General features: G+C 45.7%; 1 protein-coding gene across 4 annotated transcripts in view; it reads left to right on the top strand.

Annotated features, from left to right (window-relative positions):
- LOC140453171 (RNA-binding Raly-like protein) overlaps window positions 1–18,991 on the top strand; it is a 1,408,367-nt gene that overhangs the window by 801,535 nt on the left and 587,841 nt on the right. For all 4 annotated transcript variants that reach the window (XM_072547650.1, XM_072547651.1, XM_072547653.1 and 1 more), the window contains one exon: window positions 8,740–8,853. In XM_072547650.1, the coding sequence (XP_072403751.1) occupies window positions 8,740–8,853 (114 nt within the window). The remainder of the gene's footprint in view (window positions 1–8,739; window positions 8,854–18,991) is intronic.

The raw sequence follows: 18,991 nt of genomic DNA, 5'->3' as shown, positions 1-18,991 counted from the left end.
ACGTAGCCCACCAAGGCCTTCTTTGGGTTCTATGTGCTGGTTCCATGACCAGCGTGAGGACCGGCCATCAACAAAAGAACTGCTGGAAATTGGAAATGAAAACAGAAATCACTGAGCAAACTCAACAGGTCTGGCAGCACCTGTCGCGAGAAAGCAGAGTTAATGTTCCGGGATCCAGTGACCCGTCTTCAGAATTAAAAATAACACAGCACCGGGTTATAGTCCAACAGGTGTATTTGGAAGTACAAGCTTTCGGAGCGTTGCTCCTTCGTCAGGAAGGTAGTGGAGTAGGATCATAGGTTTCTGGGTCCTGTGATCCTGCCCCACTAGCTTCCTGACGAAGGAGTGGCAATCCAAAAACTAGTATTTCCAAATAACTCTCTTGGGCTATAATCCAGTGTTGTGTGATTTTTAGCTTTGTTCACACCAGCATCTCCAAATCATGGACTTCCTCAGAACTGACGGTAGCAAGGAAGCAGTTGGTTTTATGCAGAAGATGGAGTGGGTGGGGGCTTGTGAGGGTTAACCGTAGGTGGGGATAGAGATCGAAGAGAGAGAAACAATTGGGCAGACAGAGGAGTGGGTGAAGGTCAGCCTGGGAGAACCAATAGCTGCTAAAGTGTTCTGAGGAAGGGTCACTGGACCCGAAATCTGAACTCTGGTTTCTCTCCATAGATACCTGCTGAGCTTTTCCAGCAGTTCTTGTTTTTGTTGCTGCTAATGGGGACCATTAGTAGCTGCCAATGGGTTGTGTGTGGTAGCAGCCCAAGAGATGACAAGGCCTGGTGTGTGGAGGTTGGTGTAAGGACGTTATCCCTACCAGCGATGTGTGGCATGAGCTGCCAGAGGAAGTGGTGGAGGCTGGTACACTTACAGCATTTAAAAGGCATCTGGATGGGTATATGAAGGGTTTAGAGGGATATGGGCCAAGTGCTGGCAAATGGGACCAGATTATATTCGGACATCTGGTGGGCATGGACGGGTTGGACCGAAGGGTCTATTTCCGTGCTGTACATCCCTATGACTCAATGACTATGTCTGGAACCCAGTGTGGGCATCAATGGTGGATGATGTCCAAGTTAACGTCGACCCCTTTGCCGTTCTCTTCTGTTTTTCGCTGGCATGGCCTGCAGTTGGTGCTACAGTGGGTGTGGAGGCTCACAGCCTTGAGGGTGTTGGGTGATATTGGTGAATGCCCATACCTCATGGAGTCACCAGAAGACTGATGCTGTTTTGCCAGTTCTTGAGTGGAGACCGGCCTCAACATCACTGTCTCTGGCGATGTCACCCCTGAGGGAGAGGAAGTGATATAGGCCTTCTGTTGGTCCCATGGTGATGGGGCTGTTTTAGGCCCCAATCCCAGAATTCTTACCAGGCACAATAGAGCCTCCTTACGCATTCTGTGTTGCGTTCTTTGGTCGGGGGCGGGGGGGGGGGGGGGGGGGGGGAGGTATTTGCTGTCTTTCCTTTTCATTTTTTGGCCAAATTATTTATCTGGAGCGCTACTCAATCTCTTGGTAAGGGTCCCTGTTGGTAACATCCAGTGATTTGGCTCGTGAAAATGCTTTGCCAAAAGGTTTCAGAAGAACTGAGGAGCGCAAGATGGATTTTGGACTCCAACCAAAGGAAAAAGAAGGAAGTCAGTGAGGTGATCTGATGGATTCCTGGCTTGGAGTGGAATCAGTGCTCTCAGAGTACTTAAAGCTCCCAGTTCAGTGCCAGTCTGACAACATTATTTAAAATTAAAACTCTGTTCTATTAATGTCACACTTCAAAGCATTCTATAAACACTGGAATCAGGAAGGACATTTCAAAGCCGGTCACAATTTGATTTATCCTTTTGTTTCATCCTCAGATTTATTGTTTCTGTTATCTTCTAGCCATGAGGGGACGCTTGTCTGAGAAGATTATAGAGTTCACTTTGTTTTCTTTCCCAATGAACTGATCATATGTATCTTTCAGCTTCCCATCTCCTCAGGATACCTGTTTGTGCTGGGGTGCTGATAAACAAATGTTGCCGCTCAAAACCCCTCCCCAAGTCAACCCTTCTGGCGCTCGCTCAGTCTGTCTCTGTTTTTCAGTTCTGAAGAAGAGTCAGACCAGACTTGAAATGTTAACTCTGTTCCTCTCAGACCTGCTGAGATCCCCCCAGTGTTTTCTGTGTTTCTTATGTATTTCCAGATCTGGCCGGTGAAGCTTTGTTGGACACCTCCATCCCTGTCCGTGGTTGAAGGCGTCCCCATCAGCTTGCTATCTCTGTTTGTGTGGGAGGTGTCACTTCATTGAATCCAGCTTCAGACTGGTACGGTGGGCTCAGTAGTTAGCACTGCTGCCTCACAATACCAGGAACCCGGGTTCAATTCCAGCCTGTCTATGTGGAGGTTACACATTCTCCCCGTGTCTCCGTGAGTGTGCACCAGTTTCCTCCCACAGTCCAAAGATGTGCAGGCTAGTTGGATTAGCTATGGGAAATGCAGAGTTACATGAACTGGGTGGGATGCTCTTTGGAGGGTTGGTGTGGACCCGATGGGCTGAATGGCCTATTTCCACACTGTCGGGCCATATCCCATGCTCCCATTATTAAGTCTCTGGCCTGTCCATTCTGACTGCACCATATCAACCATGACGCGAATTGACTCTTTATTGCTTGACTTGACGATTTCTGGCATCTGTCAACCAACCCCTTAAACCCATGTATGACACCTTTACAAGTGAGGAAAAATTGACAGTGATTTTATATTTTGCAACATCGCCCCTACAGAATATCCAGGAGTTTCATCTTCAATCCCTGAACCTCCAAGGCAATCCTGGAGGGTAGGCCACATCTGTACTTTGTGTCCCAGTTACCTTGATCAGATGTGAGGCTGATGCAATCCCTGTTCCCAGGTCACACAGAGATGACAGCAGCTGACTAGGGTTTGTTAACAGCAGTCCCTGCAGAAAGCAACCAAGAAGACACAGCTTTTCTGGATTAATGTTTCGTTTTGATTCCAGTTCAAAGATTGCTTGACGGATCAGTTAACATGACTCATGGAAGATCAGAGTTGGGAATTTAAGGTGGCTCCAATTTCGGAGACTGGCTATCCCCCCACTACCACCACCCACCTCCCCCCCCCCCCCCCCCACCCCCACCCCAACCAACCAACTTGTGTCAAATTGCCTCCAAGAACATCACAGAAAAAAAAACAGCAGGGATTTGCTCCAGCAGAAAGAGTCTGCAGGCATCCTTTGGATTCACATTTCGTTCGGTCAATAGCACTATCAGTTGCAGGGTAAAAGTCTCGGGATTTGAGCATGCAGTCAGAGCCCAGAGGCAGTGTCCAAATGGTGCTGATTTCAGAAGAAATGGTGAATAAATAGATTGGTTATCTGTTTCGGTTAATGTGAAAAGTTTCGGTGCAGTTTTTCATCAAATTTATCCGCTCTAAATTTAGTAGAGCCAGAAATATTACCAACATACCACCGAGAACAATGGTTGAATTGTGCAGAGTCAAACAGTCATAGAGTTGTACAGCATGGAAACAGACCCTTCAGTCCAACTCGTCTATGCCAACCAGACACCTTAAATTAATCTAGTCCCATTTGCCAACCTTAGGCCCATAAACCTCCAAACCCTTCCTATTTGGGTACCCATCCATATGTCTTTTAAATGTTGTCATTGTACCAGTCTCCACCACTTCCTCTGGCAGCTCATTCCATATACACACCACCCTCTGTGTGAAAAATTTGTCTCTGAGGGCCCTTTTATATCTTTCCCCTCTCACCTTAAACCTATGCCCTCTAGTTTTGGACTCCCCTACCCTAGGGAAAAAACCTTGTCTTTTCACCCTATCTATGATTTTATAAACCTCCATAAGGTCACCCCTCAGCCTCTGATGCTCCAGGTAAAATAGCCTCAGTCTACTCAACCTCAAGCCTTCGAACCCCAGCAACATCCTTGCAAATCTTTTCTGAACCCTTTCAAGTTTCACAACATCCTTCTTATAGCATGGAGACCAGAATTGAGCGCAGTATTCCAAAAGTGGCCTCACCAAAGTCCTGTACAGCCACAATATGACGTCCCAACTCCGGTACAGTCAGGAACATTGAGTGCATCAATCTATATAACAGGCCATTTCTTGACAACCAGCTCTTCACACTTTTGGCACAATCCCCCAGCTATTACTGAGGAGAAAAATGACTGGTTTGAATGGTGTTTGATGCCTATGTTGATGGCAGTCTATCTGGGTTTCTTTTTCCCAGTTTGGTGTAACAACTTTTGATCCAATGAAATGACATGCTCAGAGGCCGGTTAAAACTCAACCATATTTCAATGTTGGCAGTTGACCAGACTGGGAAAGGGCAGGAGAGTACCTTTGCTTATTGACCTAACGGATTTTATATTAATACAGAGGATGACCCGACCCGGGGCATGCTTATTGTTCCAGTCTCATCAGCTAACAGCATTTTCATTTTCATGTTGCCATAGCGGGATTTTACTCACATTGCTGTCTATGGGCCAATGGACCAAGGAGTGGCAGTTGGAGTTTTATTTAGATGAATATGAGGTGTTGCATTTTGGTTGGTCAAATAAGGGTAGGACTTATACACTTAGTGGTAGGGTCCTGGGGCGTATTGCTGAACAAAGAGAGACCTTGGAGTGCAGGTTCATAGCTCCTTGAAAGTGGAGTTGCAGGTAGATAGGTTAGTGAAGAAGGCGTTTGGTACACTTGCGTTTATTGGCCAGTGCATTGTGTACAGGGGTTGGGATGTCATGTTGCGGCTGTCTTTATAACTCAAACCCTCCTTTCCTAGCAATATCCTAGTAAATCTTTTGTGAGCCCTCTCCAATTTAACAACACCCTTCTTCAAGCAGGGTGACCAGAACTGGACACAGTACTCCAGAAGAGGCCTCACCAAAGTCCTGTACAACCTCAACATGACCTCCAACTCCTACACTCAAAGCAATGAAGGCAAGCATGCTAAACACCTTCTTAACCACATTGTCTAAATGTGATGCAAATGTCATAAAATTATGTACCTGAACCCCTAGATCTTCCTGTTATTAACCATACCCCAGGGCCCAACCATTAATTGTATAAGTCCTGCCCTTGTTTGTTTTACCAAAGTACCTGTGCAAATTAAACTCCATCTGCCACTCCTCAGCACATTGACCCTATTGATAGACGATGCTGTCAACAGTCTTACCAAGTGGCACTTACCCAGCAATAACTTGCTCAATTTGGGTTCCGCCAGGGCTACTCAGCTCCTGATCTCACTACAGCCTTTGTTCAAACATGGATAAAAGATTTGAATTCCAGAGGGGAGGGAAGAGTGTCAGCCCTTGACATCAAGGCTGCATTCGACCAAATGAGGCATCGAGGAGCCCTAGCAAAACTGGATTCAGTGGGTATCAGGGGGCAAACTCTCCACTAGCTGGAGTCGTGCCTGGCACATAGGTAGATGGTTGTCGTTGTTGGAGGTCAATCATCTCAGCTCCAGGACATCTCTGCAGGAGTTCCTCAGGGTAGTGTCCTAGGCCCAACCTTCTTCAGCTGCTTCATCAATGACCTTCCCTCCATCATGTGGTCAGAAGTGGGGATGTTTGCTGATGGCTGCACAATGTTCAGCCTCATTTGCAACTCTTCAGAGACAGAACTAGCCCATGTCCAAGTGCAGCAAGGCCTGGTCAACGTTTCGTCCTGGACAGATAAGTGGTATGTGCCACTTATGCACAGCACACAAGCTCCCTCCAAGAAGCACACCGTCCTGAATTGGAAACATGCCAACATTCCTTCAGTGTTGTAGCGTCAAAATCCTGGAAACCTAACGGCATTGTGGATGTCCCTGTGGACTGCAGTGGTTCAAGAAGGTAGCTTACCAACACCTTCTCAAGATAAACCAGGGATGAGCAACAAATACTGGCCCAGCCAATGACAAACAATCATTAATACAAAGAAACACAGGCAGTATTGCTTGATTCAAGGAACCACATTAGTTGACCTCTCCATGAATCCTGATTCTACCCTCTGTGGGATCTTAAAACTCTCTTCAAGACAAATACACAAACCTGGGCACTATCCTGTTACTGTGGCCTAGCTAACAACATGTATAACTCTTCTGCATACATTTCTATAATCTGTTCAGACATGCTATGATCCGCCTCTATTGTATGTGGGACTTGGACCTGGCTTTTCTAGCTCAAAGATAGGGACACTACCGCTGTGCCATAAGACCCCATCTCACGTTGCTATTGTACTTGGTCCCTTGGGTCGCATTCCGTTTTTCAACAACTCTTCTATGAAGAAGTGTGTCCGTAATGGACTCCCTCCATTTCTGATTCGCCATCACTTCATGGATGTGATTGGTCAAAATCCAGTTTGTGGGATCTCACTGTGTGAAAAGTTCCTGCCCTGTTTCCCTCCATCATGACAATGGTCCCACCTTAGAAAGGGTTCATTGACTGTCAGGCATCTCTGGATGTCTCAAAGCAAAACTGGGATCAAAGCTCTTCTCTTCAAACCGTGTCAAATTCCCAACAGAGATCACTGAGAGAATGTTCTGCCCACGTCCTTTGTCCTGGCTCGGCAAGGTCACTGATGTGATCATGTTGGAATGTCACATGTTGTGTATGTCTCCAAGGTACAGTCTGGAATCTATGCATTAACACAACAGTAACCAGTGAGGACAAGATTAGATATAGAGTCATAGAGTCAGAGAGATGTACAGCATGGAAACAGACCCTTTGGTCCAATTCATCCATGCCGACCAGATATCCGAAATTAATCTAGTTCCATTTGCCAGCATGTGGCCCATATCCCTCTAAACCCTTCCTATTCATATGCCCACCCAGATGCCTTTGAAATGTTGTAATTGTGCCAGCCTCCACCACTTCCTCTGGCAGCTCATTCCATACATGCACCACCCTTTCCTTGGAAAAGTTGCCCCTTAGATCCCTTTTAACTCTTTCCTCTCCTACCTTAAACCTATGCCCTCTAGTGTTGGACTCCCACACCCCAGGAAAAGACCTTCGCTATTTGCCCTATCTATGCCCCCCCCCCATGATTTTGTAAACCCCTATAAGGTCACCCCTCAGCCTCCGATGCTCCAGGGAAAACAGCCCCAGCCTATTCAGGCTCACCCTGTAAGTTAAACCCTCCAATCCTGGCAACATCCTTGTAAATCTTTTCTGAATCATTTCAAGTTTAACAACATCTTTCCTAAAAGTGGGAGACGAGAATTAAATGCAGCATTCCTAACCAATCTCTTGCACAACTGTAACATGACCTGCCAACTCCTATACTCAATGCACTGACCAATAAAGACAAATGTGTCAAAGGCCTTCTTCATTATCCTAACTACCTGTGACTCCATCTTCAAGGAACTATGAACCTGCACTCCAAGGTCTCTTTGTTCAGCAACACCCATAGTGACCTTACCATTGTGTGTATAAGTCCTTCCCTGATTTGCTTTTCCAAAATGCAGGACCTCACATTGATCTAATTTAACCTCCATCTGCCACTCCTTGACCCATCAGCCCATCTGATCAAGGTCTCGTTCTACTCTGAGATAACTTGGTCCCATTGTACTCTGCGATAATCCAGCTTGTATTGGGATATACTCTGAGGGCACTCGGATTGCCTGTGGCCTCATTTGCTTGAAATATATAATGAAAGAGCTGGAAGGATTTCTCTACAATATTTGCAGTTGCTACAAAAAGGTTGAGTGAGCTCCGCATTCAATAGGTTCATTCCAGCGCTATTATATGTCAGAGCATGGGGTGAGAATCAGTGAATTAACACAGACAAAGTCATGTGGACCAGGAAAGGGCTACGTAGGAGGGTGCCCATAGTTGGCATGAGTCCAGTTTTGCTGTACAGAAATCTCCAAAGGATAAGTTACACTTGAGAAAGAGAAACATGCGTTTATAGTGTTGGAATGTAGAGTTGAGGTCGAAACCAGATCAATCATATCAAGAATATGGGACAGGTACAGGAAATTGGCATTAGCGCACTGAGTGATACTTATTCCAGTCCAGACTTGATGGGCCTAAGGGCCTTCTTTGTGCTGTATGAATCTATAACCATAACAATGTTGCAATGGCTGAGTTAGCTTGTTTGAATTGTTGAGAGAGAAATATTAGCGAGGGCACCAAGAACAGATCCCTTCTTTGATTAGTGCAACGGGATCTTTTACAATCACCAGAGCAGGAAGACATGCCCTCAGTTTAATCCCTCACCTAAAAATGCGCCATCTCTGACAATAGTCTCTCAGCGAAGGACTCAGGGAGCATCAGCTGGGGTTACGTGGCTATGGGATGTGAAGCCACAATGTTCTGACTTGGATGCTGCTGACTGAGTGACAGCTGGTACTGTCACGTTGTCTGTCCATCTGAGAAGGTTGCAGTGTGGGCCCAAGGCCTTCCTGTCAGTTCCCAGCTTCACAGTTGGGACGGTGTTGGGAATGGACGATGCGTGTTTGCCCTCCCCGCGTGGAACACGAAACATTCCCCTGTCCTCTCAAAATCCGGGGCCCTTTTTGATGGGCACCCCGGTGGCCCTTAATTGTGAAACTCTTCCTGACATGCTGCCTCAACAAAGAACACATGAGCGGCCTTGACCAATACCATGGGGCCTACCTCCCACACAGCTGACGATCGCGGACCTCCCTTCGACAATATTCAAGGTCAGTTGTTAACGTGCCACTCCACTCTCCTTGCTTCTCGTTGCATTTACTTTCTCCATGTTTCTCTTCCTGCAGACTGCTTCCCGCCACGCATCCGCCTCCAGCCTGGAGGGCGAGACGCTCTGGACTGGCACCACCTCTATCGTCTTCACTCCGCGATCAGCTGGCGGGATCTGAGACTTGAGCAGGGTGAGTCGAGCTTCCACCCCCCCCCCCCCAAAAAGTTCTCTCTTCCTTTCCTCACCCCTTGACTCCCCCCTCCCCACTCCCCCACCTCTCCTGGGGTCATTCGCAAAGCCCCTTGCCCTTCCTGATGGACATCTACCAGCCGTTAGCCCAGACCCTTTGGGTTAATGAGCCCGTTGGAGTCAGCCGAAGATTTATCAGGACACACATCCCCTTCCTCTTTACCCACTCTCCCCCAAAATCAATTCGTATGGAGCCCAGACAGTGTTGAAGCTGATTGTCATTGGCATCAATTTCCTCATGGAATTCAAGTGAGTCGAGGCTTCAGAACTGGCTGTTTCTACATGGTGCAGTGTCATCACATGTGGTGCTTTACTCATTGAGTGGGAACTAAATTGTCCTCACTACAGTGTGCATCCCCACCATCCAATCTGATCATTAACATTTACACCTTGCATATCTCCTCCCTCCCCATTAAATCGATCATGTTCTTGATTTGGTTTATTGTTGTCATATGTACCTCAGTACAGTGAAAAGTCTTGCCAGTACAGACAGACCATAACAGCCAAAGGTCATAGGGTGATCGAACAGGACGAGGAATACAAAGGTAATGGCTGCAGAGAAGGTGCCTAAAGAGCAAGGTCAACATTAGCTTTGAAATTTGAGAGGACCATTCAGCATTCCAATAGGAGCAGTGAAGAAGCCATTCTTGAACCTGTTGGTTTGTGTTTCTAAGCTTCTGTATTTTCTACGGAAGAGGTTATCACCAGGGTGGGAGGGGTCTTTGATGATGTTGGCTGCCTTCCCGAGGCAGTGAGAAGTGTTGATGGAGTCAGTGGATGGAAGGTTGGCTTGCATCATGGTCTGGTTTGTGTTCACATAGTATCTTACTATCCTGTGCAGAGCGGTCGCTGTACCAAGCCGCGATGCGTACAGACAGGATATTGGGGGTGAGTGTTGCTTGCTCAGGTATGTTAACGTCACATCAGACAAGTAAACGTCTCGTTCACACTGACAAGATCAGATCGATTTCTGTGGCATTGATTTGGCAATCCTTCACTTCGAGGTTAACAGCTTCTGAAGCCAAGTTTCTGCTGTATCGTGGAGGCAGATCATAGAATCCCTACAATGTGGAAACAGGCCATTTGGCTCAAGTGCACACCAACCCTCCAAAGAGTCACCCATTCAGACCCATTCTCCTACCCTATTACTCTACGTTTACCCCTGACTAATGCACCCAACCTACATATCCCTGAACACTGCCAGCAATTTAGCATGGCCAATTCACCTGACCAGCACATCTTTGGACTGTGGGAGGAAACCGGAGCACCCGGAGGAAACCCACACAGACACAGGGAGAGCATACAAACTCCACACAGACAGTTGCCTGAGGCTGGAATCAAACCCGGTCCCTGGTGCCATGAGGCAGCAGTGCTAACCACTGAGCGACTGTGCCATGAGATGTGTCGGCCATTTCTCTGGATTAGTAATCGTGAACGCCAAACCAATGTTCTGGGAACAATCCTGAAACAGCATCAAGCTGGATTCGAAACACTAACTTTGTTTCTCTTTCCAGAGATGCTGGCAGACCCACTGAGTTTACCTAGCATTTCTCTGTTTTTATTTATATTTTTTGGTACATGGGGTTGACTTCTCTGTGTGGCAGATAGTGAGCTTTAAACTCAACAAGAACCTGAAATTTTTAAAAAAAGTTCTAATGGTGACCATTGTCAATAGTCATCAAAACCCTGTCTGGCTCACTAATGCCTTCTGGCCTACACGCAACTCCACACCCACACAGCAATGTGGGTGCTGTGGGCAATTAGGGATGGGCAATAAATGTTGGCCTAGCCAAGGACAGGCCATATCCCATGTATACATTTTAATAAAAAGCCTCAGACTGTGGTTGAGGACAAAACACTGAATGCTTTCAAGATTGAATCAGATATAGTTCTTAGGGCGAAAGCGATCAAAGGGTATGGGGAGAAAGAAGGAACAGTGAACTAAGTTGGATGATCAGCCATAGTTATATTGAATGGTGTAGCAGGCTAGATGGGCCAAATGGCCTACTCTTGCTCCTATTTTCAACATTTCTACTTTTCTGATCTCAGTCGGTTCCCACATTCAAACCTCATCTTACGCAATTCCCTCATTGATATCTTACAGATCATTTATGAGTTTGCCTAGTTGGATTGTCACTGTCCCCCGTTGGAGTGCCAGCAGAGTGGTTTGGGTGGGGGGGGCTACAAACTGCCTGTTGTCCTCATACTTGCCCCTCAGTTATTTAACCCTGGCGATGACATCAGCTGCTTTGCGGGAAGACCAGTCCTCCTTTCTCAGGGCAAAGTACCCCCCCCGCACCCCAACCTCCGTCAGAGAGCTGTCCGTCAGGTGGGCGCTACCACTGTGGGCTCCATCAGCTCCAGTCAAGAGCAATGACCATTGTCAACTTACCACACTGAGGGGGAGCAAGCGAAGTCCGGGATCTCAGTGAGGGGAATAGAAGGGCCGATACAAGAGGCAGTGGCAGGGTAAAACCTGGGATACAGATTTGAAGGGACTCCCTCTAGTGGATCCAGGGGACCCAGAAGTGAGGTCGTCACCTTAATGATCAGCAGACTGTGCGACAGCATTGTCAGACCTGGCACGACCCTGAAAAAAGTCCGCGCCTGACCATTCATTGGGCATTCAGTCACCCTAAGGGTGAGTTCAAAATGTATTCTACCTCTGTTCATGTTTACAAAGTCAGATAAGATTTCTTTTCTATCTTCATGTATTCTCTCTGCCTCTCTATATCTGAGTATCACTTACATGTCTCTCATCTGCTGTCTCTCTCGCTCGATCCCTTGATTCATTGAGTGAGAGTAGACCAGGAATTGGAATTAAACATGGTGGAGATGTATTGACACCCGAGCCCCCTGACCAATCCTGTGTCTGGGGACAAAGAGGGTGGTTAGTCATTCAGTACTGAACGGTGGAATTGTGAGGGAGATGGATAAACACTGCGGAATTGTACTTTGTTGGACTTGTGGATCTGAGCAAGGAACTGCCTATCCATCACCCCACGAGCTTTAATCCCAACTATTGGCAGGTCTGGGGACAGACTGGTTACTCTTTTCTACTTCTGTCCTTTCTAGTCACTGTGACTCTGAAAAGGGCAATAACGCACAAATGAGCAGGACAAAATGTGAAGAGAACTGCATTTAATTCTCCCAATACTTGCAATCGTGCAATGCCTTTGTGTTTCTCACCTCTGACATTGATTGTCAGTAGATGATTTTGTTTTTAATTGGGTGATCTTGAATATGTATCAAATCATACAAAATCGTCTCTCACTAACGTGATTGAGCACTTTGAACAAGTAACAAAGAATATTTATAAGGGTAGAGCGGTTGATGTGATCTATATGGACTTAAGTATGGCATTCAACAAGGTTCCTCATGGTAGACTGGTTTGCAAGGTTAGATCACTTGGAATACAGGGAGAAGTAGCCATTTGGATACAGAACTGGCTCGAAGGCAGAAGACAGAAGATAGTGGTGGAGGGTTGTTTTTCAGACTGGAGGCCTGTGACCAGTGGAGTGCTACAAGGATCAGTGCTGGGTCCTCTATTTTCGTCATTTATGTAAATGATTTGGATGTGAGCATAAGAAGTATAGTTAGTAAGTTTGCAGATGACACCAAAATTGGAGGTGTAGTGGACAGCAAAGAAGGTTACCTCAGATTAGAACAAGATCTGGACCAGATGGGCCAATGGGCTGAGAAGTGGCAGATGGAGTTTAATTCAGATAAATGTGAGGTGCTGCATTTTGGAAAATCAAATCATAGCAGGACTTATACACTTAAAGGTAAGGTCCTAGGGAGTGTTGCTGCACAGAGACCTTGGAGTGCAGGTTCTTAGCTCATGGAAAGTGGAGTCACAGGTAGATAGGATAGTGAAGAAGGCATTTGGTATGCTTTCCTTTATTGGTATTGAATACAGGAGTTGGGAAGTCATGTTGCGGCTGTACAGGACATTGGTTAGACCACTTTTGGAGTATTGTGTGCAATTCTGCTCTTCCTCCTGTAGAAAAGACATTGTGAAACTTGAAAATATTTAGAAAAGACTTACAAGGATGTTGCCAGGGTTGGAGGGTTTGAGCTATCGGGAGAGGCTAAACAAGCTGGGGTTGTTTTCCCTGGAGCGTCAGAGGCTGAGGGGCGACCTTATAGAAGTTTACAAAATTATGAGGGGCATAGATAGGATAAATAGTCAAGGACCTTTCCACCGGGGTGGAGGAGTCTAAACCTAAAAGCTTAGGGTTAAGATGAGAGGGAAAAGATATAAAAACGATCTAAGGGGAACTTTTTCATGCAGAGGGTGGTGCATGTATGGAATGAGCTGCCAGAGGAAGTGGTGGAGCCTGGTACAATTACAGCATTTAAAAGGCATCAGGATGGGTATATGAATAGGAAGGGTTTGGAGGGATATTGGCTAAATACTGACTAATGGGATTAGATTTATAAAGGATATCTGGTCAGCATAGACGAGTTGGACTGAAGGATCTGTTTCTGTGCTGTATATCTCTACAACTATGACTCTTTTTCTCATTTGGTACTGCTAACAGCCAGGAATCTGTAGGAAGCCTATTTCATAGTGTGCACCGTGACTGTGCAGATAGAAGTCTTAGTTCACATGCCATAACAACTATGCAGCATTCCTTAATCCCGGCTGCTAATGAAGAGACTGCTTAATGGGGTTTAATAGGGTTGCCTGCTTCGAGTTAGCATCCAGTGATCACTGAACTGCAGGCTTTTTCTGATCAAATGTCATGTGCAGCACAATATTTTGTGCTTTGTGTCCAGTTTGGGAGAGTGAGCTTGGAGAAGCCCTTCAAGACTTTAAGAAAACAACTGATCACTTGGGTCTTGCTGTCCAATTGTTCCTTGGACTTGTACGGTCTGCTGGTGCTGTGGACTGACCTTGTTCTTAGTGCGTTCGAAGGGACAGTGATGCCTTGCAAAGCTGTTGTTTTATCCATGAGTGTCCACCATGAGTATCCACTCCATCCCTGTGTTGTGGGTATGGTACAGGGGATCATGGCGGAAGAGGAGGAGTATTGCAGGAAATGGTTCAAATCCCACCAGAGTCGATGAATCTGTATTAGAAGCTAGACTCAACGACGGTGACTATGTAATCCATCTAGGTAGCTGTTACACTTTAGGGAAGGAAATCTGCCACCCTTACTCAGTCTAGGGGACAGAAAAAATTTACAAATGCTGGAATCCATAGTAGACAGGCAGGAGGCTGGAAGAGCACAGCAAGGCAGGCAGCATCAGGAGGTGGAGAAGTCAACATTCTGGGTATAACTCTTTTTCAGGACTCTCCTGATGAAGGGTCCTGACCCAAAATATTGACTTCTCCACATCCTGATGCTGCCTGGCTTGCTGTGTTCCTCCAGCCGCCTGTCTCTCTACCCTTACCCAGTCTGGCCTACATGTGACGACTCTTCCCTCTACAGAGCCACCCGGTTTAAAGCCCACATCCTGTCAATGGATGAAAATCGTCCAGTTTCTCAAACAGGACAGAATGGGCTTTGGCTAGTCTCAAAATGACACTATCTACTGTGCACACAATTGCCAATGTATGTGTGTGTGTGTGAGAGAGAGAGAGAGAGAGCGCGGGTATATGTGCAAGTGAGTGGGTGTGTGAGTGTGTGTGTGAATGCGTGTGTATGTATGCGACTCTGTGTGTGTGTGTGTGTGTGTGTTTGTGTGTGTCTGTTTGTGTACGTGCATGTGTATGTTTGTATGTGTTTGCATGTTTGTGCATGAGTGTATGTTTGTGCGCGTGTATTTGTGTGTATGTTTGTGTGTATGTGTGTGTATGTTTGTGTGTATGTGAGTGTGTGTGTATGTATATTTGTGTGCGTGTATGTGTGTGTGCGTGTATGTTTATGTGTATGTATGTTTGTATGTTTGTGTGTGTATATGATTGTGTGTGTATGTGTATGTTTGTCTGTGTGTATGTTTGTGTGTGTGTATGTGTATGTTTGTGTGTATGTGTGTGTGTGTATGTTTGTGTGTGAATGCATGTTTGTGTGTATGTGTGTGTGTTTGTGTGTGTATGTTTGTGTGTGTATGTTTGTGTGTGTGTGTGTGTGTGTGTACGTGTGTGTATGTTTGTGTGTGTGCATGTTTGTGTGTGTGTATGGGTGTGTGCATGTTTGAGTGTGTGTGTATGTATGTTTGTGTGTATGTGTGTGTGTGTATGTTTGTGTGTGAATGCATGTTTGTGTGTATGTGTGTGTGTTTGTGTGTGTATGTTTGTGTGTGTATGTTTGTGTGTGTGTGTGTGTACGTGTGTGTATGTTTGTGTGTGTATGTTTGTGTGTGTGTGTTTGTGTGTGTATGTTTGTGTGTGTGTATTGTGTGTGTATGTGTGTGTTTGTGTGTGTGTATGTGTGTGTGCATGTTTGTGTGTATGTTTGTGTGTGTGTATGTGTGTGTGTGCATGTTTGTGTGTATGTTTGTGTGTGTATGTATGTGTGTGTGCATGTTTGTGTGTGTGTGTGTGAGTCGGTGCATGTTTGTGTGTGTGTATGTATGTGTGTGTGCATGTTTGTGTGTGTGTGTGTATGAGTGGATGCATGTTTGTGTGTGTGTATGCATGTGTGTATGCATGTTTGTGTTAGTGTTTGTGTGTGTATGTATGTTTGTGTGTGTGTGTGTGTGTGTGTATTTTTGTGTTTGTATGTGTGTGTATGTGTGTGTGCATGTTTGTGTGTGTGTACGTTTGTGTGTGTGCATGTTTGTGTGTGCATATGTGTGTCCATGTTTGTGTGTGTATGTTTGTGTGTGTATATATGTGTGTGCATGTTTGTGTGTGTGTATGTATATGTGTGTGCATGTTTCTGTGTGTGTGTGCGTGTGTATGTATGTGTGTGTGCATGTTTGTGTGTGTATGCATGTGTGTATATGTATGTGTGTGCATGTTTGTGTGTGTGTATGCATGTGTGTGTGCATGTTTGTGTGGATGTGTATGTGTATGTATGTGTGTGTGCATGTTTGTGTGTGTGTGTGTGTGTGTGTGTGTATCTAAGTTAGCTTCCTTCCTTTCTCCTTCTCAGAAGGAAACCCTCACCTCCCCTATATTGTACCTGTGACCACCCCATCAACCCACATTACACCATCCTCCAACACAAAGCACCGAGTCAATGATATAATTCATTTTAGATTCATTACAGAGGTTTTTTGTGAAAGATACTCATTTTTTCAGAAAACCCTTCTGTGGAGTTCATAAATACTCAAGGTTGACAATTTCATGTGAGTGGCAAACTGCAGGAAATCAATCACTTAATTTCTTTGTGAGAATTTACTGTGGAAGTTAACTCATATTGAAAGAAAATTACCCGAGAGATCTAACTGTTTGGAGTCATAGAGTCCTACAGCACGGAAACAGACCCCTTCGGTACAATGAGTCCATGTCGGTCATGTTCTCAAACTGAAATAGTGCCACCTGTCTGCGTTTGGCCTATATCTCCCTAAACATTCCTATTCCTTCAGAAATCTGATGAAGATAATCTTACAAAGCTGATCATTGTGAAATTGAAACCAGCCTGAGTCACTGGCTATGTATTCACCACACAGGGCAACATGCAGAGCAAACTGGAAATACACACTCCCAGTCATTCCTCCTTGCAGGAAATTCACACATGGGTTGCATCGGGCATATTGACCCTAATCTCTGCCGGGTTACAAAGTCTCCAGAGGCATTTCCAGGATTCCTGCTCCCATTCCCAGCATTCCCAGTTCTCCTGGGTGCGGGATAAAAGAGTGGGTACCCAGTCTACCCCCAGCCCTCCCAATCTCCATCGTGAGGGAATGGCTCATCCCACATTTGGCACAGCTTTGGGCCCGGGTTCTTGTAAATGTTTCACTCCTCCCAGGAGTCCTGAAGCTGAGAGCCTTTGAAAAGGTAAGTTCTGAATGGCTATGGCTGTGTTCCCAAACCAGCTTCCATGTCTCCCCCATACCAAGTCATTTCCCCCGTGAGCCACATCCTACAGCTCATTTCAGCTCCTGAAGACAGCTGTAAGAACGGTTCCAGTGAGGAAGAACATTCATTTTAATAAGAGCAACTTAACCTAGCCATGACATTGGAAGGGACCCCCATCTTTGAAGGTCTTGTTTAATCATGTCAAACAAATGAGCAAAATTAGCCTTGAATAACTGATCACAACTAGGGGTAATAGAGAGGCCCAAATAGAGGAAGTTTCTGTGTGTGCCCATTTAAAGGGGAACCCACATTCAACATCCGGTGTTCCTCTAAGACCCAACACCACCTCCCCCACCCCACCTCCCCCCCCCCCCACGCCACCCCACCCCCCCCCCCCACCATAGTCCATAGTCATAGCCTCTGATTTTGAAAAATTGATCTTATAACCTGAGAAAAAGCCAGATGAATTGTATCAACTGAACCACTGAGTTTGCTTCCCCTTAGTCATTCTCGCACACTCGAAAAAGGATTTAAACAGTCGTTTTACCATTTAACAGCAGTTTTTTCCAAAAAGAAACTAAAGTGGGGGGTGAAAAATTATTACTGCCTTGGGTTGGGGAGCAGAACTCAGCAAGGCTGATCTATTCAGATCGCCGACATCTTGAATCCTCCCAAAGCCTTTGTTTTTAACCTCTACTTGTTGTCTTGTGAGGACTTAAACAATGTGTTATCGAGTGCTTTAATACTTTCCTTTTGTATTGTGGCTTCATTTTAAGCAAGGATTGGTCATTTTTGAAGATCTTGATGAATTCTTTTAACTCTGTGTCCATGTGAGTTCAAATACGTCCAGCACCAACATAAATTCAGAAGGTAACATGCCAAGTGAATGCTTCACCTAATAAATCTGTTAGTGCGATTGGAAAAGAAGCCCTGAAAACCAAACAAGATGTCCGAAATGTTAAGTTGTTAAAATCTTGAGAAGAGCTGTTGACTAAGACAAAATTTGATTCATGTCGCTGTTAAGGAGTATTTGGCCCAGTGACAGTGATATACGTCCGAGTCAGGATGGTGTGTGGCTGGAAGGGGAGCCCACAGGTGGTGGTACTCCACCACACTGCTAGCACTGCCCTTCCAGCTAACAGAAGTTATCCCGACTCTCTTCCCAAGCTGACAATCTCTGAGATGTGAGTTTTAAATACAGTTGGCTCAATGCAGAGGCATCCATGTTGGCGTTTGCCACTCCCTTGCTGTTCTAGCAGGTAGCCACTGGGAAGATCTTAGAGGTGCAATGAAACAGAGAGCAGCCTTGCATGTAGCAAGGTAAGGGTTAGTATTCCTGCTGACAACAGTAGACCCAACAGATTTGTTTCCAAGACAACAGCAAAGAAATCTATTTAGTTTTTTCGGCAAATCTGAAAAGACTCACTCATAATATTTTATATGTTGCATTCCAAAGCCCCTTCATCAATAAAGAACAGTTCAGCACAGGAACAGGCCCTTCAGCCCTCCAAGCCTGTGCTGACACATTTTGCCCTTTCATACAAAAACTGCCTTCACTTACAGGATCCATATCCCTCTATTCTCTTCCTATTCATGTATTCGACCAGGTGTTTCTTGAATGCTGCTGTTGTGTCTGCTTCCACCATTTCCTCTGGCAGCATGTTCCAAGCACTGACCCACCATTGTCTGAAAAACTCTTTTAAGCAACCCCCTCACACCTTAAACCTGTGTCCCATAGTAATTGACCCCTCCACCCTGGGGAAAAAAGCCTCAGACTTTCCACTCTATCCGTGCTATTCACAATCTTATAAACTTCTAACAGGTTGCCCCGCAACTTCTTGCATTCCAGTGAAAACAAACCCAGTCTATCCAACCTTTCTTCATCACTAAAATCCCACATACCTGGTAAACCTTTTCTGTACCCGCTCCAAAACATCCTCTTCCTTCTGGTAGTGTGGTGACCTGAACTGTACACAATATGAATTATCTTAAGGAGTCATTAGCTGGCAGTGAACACATTCCCCATTCCTGTCCACCTTTGGAAATTCGGAATGATCTCTCGGGCGTGGGAATGGTTTCTTGGATCGTGATTTTCAAATCCAGCCTGAACAAGGTGAACATCCCTTTCAAAGGCCGAGCCCTGGTTTCTTGCTATTAAGTGATT

Source organism: Chiloscyllium punctatum, chromosome 26 (genome assembly GCF_047496795.1).
Source record: "Chiloscyllium punctatum isolate Juve2018m chromosome 26, sChiPun1.3, whole genome shotgun sequence".
In the NCBI taxonomy this organism is placed as follows: Eukaryota; Metazoa; Chordata; class Chondrichthyes; order Orectolobiformes; family Hemiscylliidae; genus Chiloscyllium; species Chiloscyllium punctatum.
Note: the sequence above shows the minus strand (reverse complement) of the source record. Positions and strands in the feature narration are given on the sequence as shown.